We start from the raw sequence: 10,053 nt of genomic DNA, 5'->3' as shown, positions 1-10,053 counted from the left end.
GGTTTATTAAATTGATAAGAGATGAAATACAATTTTACAAACAGACAAATAATCGAGAGGACACTACATTGGCTACTTGGTGGGATGCTATGAAGGCATACTTAAGGGGGAGGACAATTTCTTACGCTTCCTTTAAAAAGAAGGCAGCTAACAAGAATATCATTACGTTAGAAGCCAAATTAAAGGCACTTGAGGCAGTACATTCCCATACAGAAGACGGAGTTACGTTGAATAAAATTGTTAAAGTTAAATATAAGTTGAATGTACTGTACAACAGAAAGGCAGAATACGCTTTATTTCGCATTAATCAAGCATATTGGGAAATGGGAGAAAAGCCGAGTCGTTTAATGAATGCAAAAAGTTATGAAGATTTTAACTGCGCCACGTACAACATGGGCCAAGTCCTTTCAGCACTGTGCAGCATGTATGTTATGAACAGAAACACAGATGGACTCCTGGCAATTGTAATAAAATATTACTGCAGTGTCAATTCTTGATGTTTTTTCTTATACTTTTAGGTGGTTTCAGTCCTGTCGGTTATCTTCTAAAAGGTGCTTCGTTTTTTAGGCTACAGACGGCAAGATTTTGTAATGTTTCCAATTAATTTTAATGTTGCTAAGATACGCAAGGATTGCAGTGGTGTCTGCTCTCTAAAATTGCTGCTACAAGAATTAAATAATGTCCTTTTTTCCTTGTCAGACTCTTCAGGGATCCACGTGGAAACAGATTCTGCCCCTGTTCAGCAAGTAGTAAGCATCCAGTGTAATTTAAAGCTCAGCCGCAGCCTTATTTCACACTTATTCAACTGTCCTACCTTTCTGTTCCATTCATAGGTTGTTTCTCTTTATGTCTCTGATGAATTGACCATTCACCGTGGTGCTGCTGTGATATTATTATTACTGTGATATATTTTTAGTACTGAAAAGTTAAAAAGCTGAATTGGGAAAAACAAAATTATTGTAATTATGTAAAGTTGATGAGCATATTTTTTGTAATTTAGTTTTTTTGAATAACTTATCCATGTAAGAAAACTTATGTCATATTGTAATTCTACTTGAATACCCTGTAAGAGAGCTAGAATTTATATATATATTCATTTCTCTACAACAAAAACAAAAACAATTAATTTATAGTTTTATTTCCATTTTTTATTCATAATCAGTCTTTGCAGTCCCTTAAATTGTCAGTGAGTGAAAAAAATCTCAATATCAGTGTTAAATAAATCTATAATGCAGGCAGAAAAGAAGGCAAAACATTCAACATTTCTAACTGCAGTGAAATCTGCAATAAATTCCCTGTTTGAAGAATTAGTACAGTATGAAAGGTTCATTATGAGCAAAGATATCCTTATATCACATGGTTTTCTTCACATTTCTATGAATGAGGTAATCAGATGTTGATATTGGTTGATATTATGTTGATGTAGAAATCCTATGAATATCTCTACAAAAGGCACAATTGTGGTCGGCAATAGTTTGTGATTATTAGGTAAATTGCACTGTTTTAGTATAGTAAATAAAGTCATACTCACACACCCATATGAAACACTTACATTCAGATGCACCACCTTAAATCAGTACACTTGCACTGCTTTACAATTAAACCACTGTTTATAAAACTCACTCTTACTAACCAAGTGGCTGGTGTCATTGTGTGTGAGTCATCGTGGCAATGTTGAAGAAACTATTATCAGGCAGTTTTAAATACTTTGGCAGGAGTCTGTGTCTGTGGATTCCTACCTGCACAGGGCTCTAACTTAGATCACGATCAAGCTGGGTTCGTGTAGTGAACTTCTGGTTTCATTTTTAATATCCGTGTTGCTCCCCAAATTATTTTTGGACCCACTCCATTTTACATTACACAGTGTTACTGCATTGATAAGAAGCAGGCTATAGAGTTATAAATACCTGCAAAAGTACTTAAAATACCTGTTTGGTAGTTCCTACTACAACGCATGCCCTAGAACCACATATAAATAACCAAAGGACTCACAACATTAATACAATATCAGCCTGATAACAAAAAATGGCTGATAAGATGTTTAACTTGGAGCTGGAGCACAGGATCATAGGAGAGGGGTTCTTTCATCTGCTTGTTGGCTGTTTTCTTGGACCCTTAAATTTAAACGTTAAAAAAAGAGTTACCATGTTTTTGTTGCTGCAGACAGCACAAAGGTTAAAAAAAGTTTTCTATGTGGTTGAAATGACAAATATTATTATGTTAACTTAAAGTTTAGGCCTACCTTTGTCGTTTTGTCCGTTGACAGACAGAGTACATGAAGATGAGAAATGCCTGAGGACAGAGTGATCATTAACATTGTATTGACATAAAATATCTAAACGCTGCAGTCACTGATACTTACACCCAAAAATGCCAACGCTCCTTGAACTGTAGCAGCCCATTCAAAGCTGAGATGTTGAACAATAATTCCTCCCACAATGGGGCCATAAAACATCCTTAAAAACGAGCACAAAATTAGAACCAACATCAAGGCGCTAAAAAGAAAAATGCCGGGAAACAAATATATTAGGGACTCACCCAGTGCACCACACTGCACCAAATAACCCAGACACCATTCCAAGTGTACTTAGCCCCTCTTCAAATCCTATTTCACTATGAGGAAAAACAAAATTTGCAGAACATTTGTTTCATCCATCCGTATTTATGAAAAGAAGAAAAACCCCAAAACAATATACAGCTCATGAATGTTGAGCATTATGTGAAGCAACTCACTATGCACATGTGATGATCTCAGGGAACGTGGGGATTGCACTCATACCCAGAGAAAACCCAATTAGACCAAGCATGACGACCAGCAACCACAGGTGACTAAATCAAAACAGAAATACAGAAAAAGATACAGAAGTTAGACTTTTTAAGGCAAAGAGATGAAATAGTGTATAAGCTGTCAATATGTCCCACTGAATACCTCCCTAGTAGTGGTATAAAGTTTAAATATCTGGGCTTAATCATCGAAAGGAACACAGTGCACAAGAGAGGCGAAGAAAAGAATGCAGTCAGGAGGGAGTGGGTGGAGATGAGTTTCAGGGGTGATTTGTGACAGAAATAGTGAAAGGAATAGTGGATAAACTGGACAAAGGATGTTAAAAATAAAGCTGCCAGGCAGGAGGAAAGGAAGAAAACCACTGAAGAGGTTCATGGGTGTACTGCAGGAGGACTGGTGTGACAGAGGAAGATGTTACGGATAGGCTGAAATGGAAGCAGACGATTTGCTGTGGTGAACCCTAAAAGAAGCAGCCAAAAGAAGAAGAAAAAAAGAAGAAATGGTGTACGATACTATGAAGTCTTATGAACATATGACTGCAAAGTAAAGATTTACATTGGGATTTGACGTTTAACCACACTGAAGGGCATGAATGTCATGGCAATTTAGGGCTTTTAACTATCTTTTTCCAGGGCAGAATGATGGTACAGTATAGATATTTATATCTATAGATATATATAGTATAGATATATATTTATGACTTTGAAAAAATATAAATTGGGTGTACACTAGAGCTGGGCGATATGAGATTTTTTCATATCACGATATGTTTTTTTCATTTCAGTCGATAACGATATCTATCACGATATAAGCCAAATAACTATATTTGTAAGATTTAAATGTGCCGTTGCTCACAAGTAAAATGTGAAATAATCAGCAGCTTGTTTTGATTTAAATATTTATTTCTCATAATAAGTTCAACAGGGTAGATGTACTTAAGGAACATGAGACTTTTTCAGATAAATAAAGGCAAATATTGCAAACTACACAAAAGGCAGCCGCTAAAGCGTTTAAGTTTCAAAATAGAACAAACGAAACAGACTAAATTGTCAATTCCACTTAGAAACAAAATATTAATTCTAAAAATAAATCTTAGTTTGTTTTACAGAAGAACAGACAAAACTGACTAACTTTTGTCAATATCAAATAAACTGAGAACTAAAAGGAAATTCTCAATCTCTCCTTGTTGTATAGCTTAGCTTTTCAAACAGTTTTAACAGTTACTTTAGTCTGACAAAAGCCGAATGACGAATTAGCGCTTCCAGTCAGAGACTGAGGCTACGTCCACACGTACACGGGTATTTTTGCAAACTGAGATTTTCCGTTTTCGTTTTAAAAAATAATCCCGTCCACACATAAAGGCAGAAATGAAGGAAAACGCTGCTATGAACATGCCAAAGCAGCAGGTGGCGCTAGATTCCTAACCGTGCAGAAATGTTGGCCAATCAGAAGTCTAGAAGCCTCGGTGGGAAAAAGTAAACAAAGCTGGGGCATAGAAGCAGAACCGAGTCGTATGTGTGGAGGGACAGTAACTGTGTGTATATGTAAGCATTTAAACACTGCAGAGAGTAGAATTAACAGTAACAGTATTGTAGAAATTCATTTCACCGAAACAATAACGTGGCGCACAGTGTGACGCATGCACCAGTTTATTGTATTTCCAGACTTGCTTTCGGCACAATTTACAGTGCACGCTACTCTGTTTTTTGTCAGACTTGAAATAGCCGAAATACCTTCACACTACGGAACTTCTTTGGCTCTTCCGTTCGACAATCTCTCCGGCATTGGAACCATCATCTGTTTTCTCTTCGGTCACGCTCGGTTGATTTTTCTAGTCGGCACACTCATTTCCTCCATTACGCGCTGGCTCCATTACCTGCTGGCTGCTTCCCAAACAAACACACGTGCAGCTTGGCACTTGTGCTGTACGTAACAAGTCACGCGACGTGACGCTGCGGCTGTGATTGGTTCGGCTCTGGGCTACTTAATTTGGATTGGCTGACCTTTTTTTTTTTTTTTTTTTTTTTTTTTTTTAATAGGACAAGAGCGGCGAGGTCTATCGCGATAGCTTAATTTCTCTATCGAGTAAAAGTTATATCGCGATACATATCGTTATCGTTCTATCGCCCAGCATTAGTGTACACGTTTGGATTTATTTAGGTTTTTTCCTCATTTACACAGAGCCAATTATGTACATATGCTATTTTAATAAGTGTGCCTCCAAATTCATTCATTAATTCAAATCAACAGCTGTATCGTTGAAACTTGGACACAATTGTGTGTTCCAGCAGGACAATGATGCTAAACTGGTTTTGGAATAGATAAAGAAGCTAACATTAAGCTTTTTTAAAGCCCTAAGCTCAACCCTATTGAACATTTGTTGACTACAACTGAAAGCCAGATCCATACCAGGAAACCAACCAGTTCAACGCTATAAACTGGTCAAGAATGCAACTAAAATGATCCCAGAAGCATGTTGATGGCAACCAGAAGTGTCTGGTTGAGGATATTTAACCACATATTATTGCTGGCCATTACAAAGAGTGCAGGTTTAAAACACCTTCAAATGGTAAGATCACATTTTTATTCAGAGTGGGACTGTTTCCTGGCAGGTGCGACTGTTTACATTACTGTAAAAATGAGATTGGGAAAATCTACTCCAATCTCTCCTCTGATATGACTCTTGGCTCAGAATGGGATACACATATTTCTTAAAATGTCCATCATTTTTAAATACAGAAGTGTTAGTTTTACCTGAATCCCACACTAACCTCTGGATGTGAAGAAAAGGGGCGGGACCAAGAAGACAGAAGCCAATTGTAGCAGCGATTCCACCTGTCACCAAGACCGCCATCCTAGTGGCCTGGTGCACAAGATCAAATTTAATTTCAAAATCAACATATTCATTTATATTTTATCATTTTGATTGCTTGGATACATACAGGATATTTATCTGTGAAATACCCAATCAGCGGTGATGCCAGACAATATGGTAAAGATAAACCAAGCATTATTAGTCCCACGTAGCCATTTGAGAGACCGAACTAAGGATGATGGATAGGAAAAAAAGTTGTTCATGCAATCCACATAAAATTCTACCAAACGTAAGCTAATTTGATTATAAAGGATATCATTACCCTGTTAATAGCAAACAGTGACAAAGTGGCATCCAAAAAGCCCAGACCTGCACTCAGAGTGAATACCACGTAGCAAACCAGGATTGTTTTCACGTGGGTGAGTAGTCGAAAGAATGAATCCTTCGATGGGACTGCCTCTGAGAGGAGGGAGGCACAAAATACGGCTCAGTTATAATGTGAGAAAAATGAAAAAACACAAAATGGCAATTTTCAAATGGACAAATAATACACCCAAATCTTATGTTTTACATACCAATGGACGGCAGGACGTAAATGTTGAAAGGAACCATAATCAACAGCAAGCATCCAAGACTTAAAAAAGGGACTTCGTAACCAAAAGACTGGTAGAGCCACCCTCCCAGTGGTGGTCCCAGGATAAGGCCGAGTCCTGTGAAAATCTCCAAACTACCCTAAAACAGTAGTGACCCAGATTACTATACTGTGGGAATTTCTTACATCATAGCCAAGAGCCAGTTGTTTTCTGGAGATACATAACAACTTAAACCTATAACGGTCGTTCTGTTTTCTCGTGATTCTAATGTCTAAACAGCATGCCAGTCTGACAAGTTTGTCCACCCTCACCAAAACAGTTGCCACATTGTTTGGGAATATTTTTGCAGTCATGGCGAAAGCAGATGTCATAGCAGCTCCAAAGCCGACAGCATCAAGCGACCTCACAATAAAGCACAGACTGATGAATATAGGTCCTGCAGGAGCCCGATCAAGAAATCTGCAAAGAAGACAAGAGCCAGCCAAGATTAAAGGAAATGCAGATGAAATAAAGAAGCTCAGAGGAACTGCGTGTGATCTGAAACAAAGGTGATTGTGCCATGGTCTCTGGGTCTTAAACTCGTAGTTTTTAGTTTTTCACTTTACGGTTTTTCTCATTTTGTATTTTGGGCTATATTTGGATTAGGGTTCTGTATTCTTGCTATTTTTACTGTATTCTAGCTTTCTAGTCACATTGTTATTTTCTTTGTTTTTGTTTTTGTCCTATTTATTTCCTGATGTTCCTTATATTGTTATTATATGCCCTCGGTTCTTAGCTTACTCCACTTTTGATTCCGTTCCTCCGATCTTATTTCTGTATTTGTTTTTATTTTCTCCCGATTCAGTTATATCTCTTTCCTTGTTTTATTTTGGTGATTATTGTTGGTGATTGGTGATTAAATCTCTCTTTCCACCTGTTACTTCTCCCCTTGCTATCTTATGTCATTATCTTTCCCCTTGAACTTTGTTATATTGTCACAGTTTGTCTTAGTTTGTTATGTCTTGCTTCCTGAGTCTTAGATTTGGGTCCACAATCTGCCTGCTTGAGAGCTGCTATACTGGATTATAACTGTGTACTTTAATTATCGGTGAATTCCTGGACTCCTTCTTAAGCGGCGTGGCACAGTAGTTTTTAGAAAATTTGCCTACACAAGTTTGGATCTATTTTCTCCTGTGGATTAATAAAAACTTGTTACAGTGATGAATATTTACAGCAGCCCAACATGTATATGGGGATAACACTAAATACACAACTCTGTACTAAAACATTGTGGCTAATGTGTTTTCATTCTGTTCATTCAGCACAAAAAATATTGTTTGTTACATTAATAAACATCTGTGAGAAATAATAACGAGAAAATGTTTTTTCCAGCTTCATCTTTGTCATAGTTATTATTTTTAGCATAATATTATCATAATACGAAACACAGATCACTTACCCAAATATAATAGTGCAGCACGAAGATACAAAAAGTCCTGCAATAAGCATGAACTTTGCACCAATCTGGACAATCTGATACACAAAGAATGGGTCAGCTGCACTGTTACAGACTCTCTGGTTACACCTGTGCTCCAAATTGCCATGCATATGGCATGAAATCAAACACTATACTTACATATTTTCCCAGTACCAATGAACCAATTAGATTGGAGACAGCATAACACCCAAATATGAGGCCAACTACAGTCTGACTGGCTCCTTTCTTCACTGCCTAAATATCAAAACAGGACAACAGATAAAATTAGGGGATTTACATAACAGCAACAAAAACAACAAGGATAATGAAAAGTGAATCTCAAAAATAACGTATAAACTATAAATATATGAATAACCCTGACATGAAATTCAACTTTTTTTTAAACAATCGAGCGTTTATTGAACCTCCTGACAAATTAAATACGTAACATATTTGAGTTTAAATTTTTATTACATTTATTACAATGCATTTAATTTATTGCTTAAAACTGTATTGTGTAATTTATTTTAGATTTTTTGAGGAGGAAAAGAAAAGAAATCACACTGATGATGTATCAAATGTCCCCCCGCACATGTATCAAATATGATAAAGTAGGCATTATGATGTTAAGGTGACAAATGTCTTTTTAACTAGCCAGCTTGTTGTGCCACTCTTCAGACATTTGCATTTCTAGCTCCTGACAGACCTTAAGTTGAACGGCTGATTACAAAAGAGCCAGTCTTCACTGGCCTTCAGGGAGGATGTCTGTTGGTAGCGCATGACTACTCATTCATTCCCTTCAGAAGACATTACTGAGTTCTTAAGGTAAACAATAGCATAATCTGTGAACTGTACAACTACATGGGAGCACAAATACGTTTCCTACTGCAAGAAAAGATTTGTTTGCAGATATATGACTTGCATGTATGAGAGAACGTGTTTTATTTCTTCAGTCAAAAGCTGCATTCATAAGCTAAGTTTTAAAACTTTTAATATCTTGAACCTTTAACCTCTTGTGCTGTAACATGTGATTTGTACCCTATGATGCTGGCTTCCTTGAGCTTACCTCGGTGGGAAAAAATGGGCCCAATATTGAGTAGCAAATCATAGAGCCAAAGTTGACAGACGCCATTGATATTAAGGTGAGAATCTCTTTCCTTGTGAACCTCTGAGGAGGATCTGTTGATTCAGCTGTGGTGTTGTTATCTGTGTTGTTATCTGACATCTCTGAAGAGAAAACGGGAGGAGAAACATGAATAATGCGATTAGGCCATGCTGAGTTGAAAGAACATAAAGTTCGTGGTTAAAATTATCGCAGTGGTAAGGGAATAAAGTCAAGAGAAGTCAGCTATATTGAGCTGAGTGACTGCCAACAGTTTTATTTTATTGATTAATTTTTTTACACAGCGTACAAAGGTCACAAACCTGTCGTCAGAAGATCGGGATTCTGGTCCATTTTTAACATCCGGTGGCTGAGAAATGCAGACGATGACAGAACAAGTGAAAAAGCATAGGGTAAATCCTGAAAGCACCAGCCGCGAAGTAAATGCCTCTGACAGCCTCCTCCGCTACAAGCGACTAGAGTCATGTGCATGGTCTACCCGGAGCATTTCCAGACTTCTTCTTCTTAGTAATAACTTAGTCCCATCCCATTACTGCCCTCCGCAGTTTGACATATTAAACTGCTATTTTATTGGAAACTCGAATTGTAATAGTCGTCGCACAATTAAAGTAGAAACTCAATGAATGTTTTTTTTATGATGGCCAAACAAAGTTTTAACAAAAAATGAAAAAAAATCTATAAATGTAGTTTAAATATATACAAACAAACCTTTATGTTAAGCATCACTTAGGTTTATGCTAAAATCTCCGACTACAGTTGATCTCTGATGCTAATACTGATGAATCTGACAGCAAATTGCTTGTACCTTTTAACATTTTTAAAGACCCCTTTAAAACATAAATATGCGTACTTTTTTAATGCAAACTGTAGCTTAATGCTATTGCCTACAACAATGACTATAACCACAACTATAATGTATTTTAAAGGTAAGTTGTGTTTTTGTTTTAGGCTAGATCCCTATTTACTTAATTTGATGGAGCTTATCAAAGCACAACATGGAGGTTACTCCTTGGCCTCTCAGCAAGAACATCCTGGGTTTGAAGCCACTAGCCGGGAACCCTTCTGTGTGGAGTTTCCATATGCTCTATGTCTTTCTCCCTCAGTCCAGGTTTTTCCCTCAGTCCAAAGACATGCGTTTTAGATTAATTAGTGATTCTCTGCGAAATGTAATGTAAATGTAAAAGTAAATAAACAAATTTAAATGTTTTATATCTACAATTGCATTAATATTTCTCTCACATTTAATGGAAAGTGAAGAGGGGTCTTTTGCAATCACTTCCA

At 37.0% G+C, this 10,053-nt stretch overlaps 1 protein-coding gene across 1 annotated transcript; it reads right to left on the bottom strand.

Annotated features, from left to right (window-relative positions):
• Positions 1-1,054: 1,054 nt before the first annotated feature.
• On the bottom strand, positions 1,055-9,257 carry LOC146686175 (MFS-type transporter SLC18B1-like). The gene is made up of 14 exons (XM_085441903.1): positions 9,075-9,257; positions 8,716-8,876; positions 7,809-7,904; positions 7,632-7,705; positions 6,505-6,652; positions 6,176-6,332; positions 5,923-6,059; positions 5,728-5,829; positions 5,557-5,648; positions 2,734-2,829; positions 2,539-2,613; positions 2,363-2,456; positions 2,243-2,292; positions 1,055-2,114 (listed from the first exon to the last, which is right to left on the bottom strand). The coding sequence occupies exons 1-14, from the start codon at positions 9,241-9,243 to the stop codon at positions 2,066-2,068; spliced, it is 1,500 nt and encodes a 499-aa protein (XP_085298029.1). The 5' UTR covers positions 9,244-9,257; the 3' UTR covers positions 1,055-2,065.
• Between the last annotated feature and the right edge of the window lie 796 nt (positions 9,258-10,053).

This window comes from Copadichromis virginalis, linkage group LG19 (assembly GCF_057382275.1).
Source record: "Copadichromis virginalis isolate Kocher_CV1m ecotype Utaka linkage group LG19, C_Virginalis_male_GT1.1, whole genome shotgun sequence".
NCBI classification, from domain to species: Eukaryota; Metazoa; Chordata; class Actinopteri; order Cichliformes; family Cichlidae; genus Copadichromis; species Copadichromis virginalis.
The sequence above is the reverse complement of the archived record's forward strand: the minus strand, read 5'-3'. Positions and strand labels throughout refer to the sequence as shown.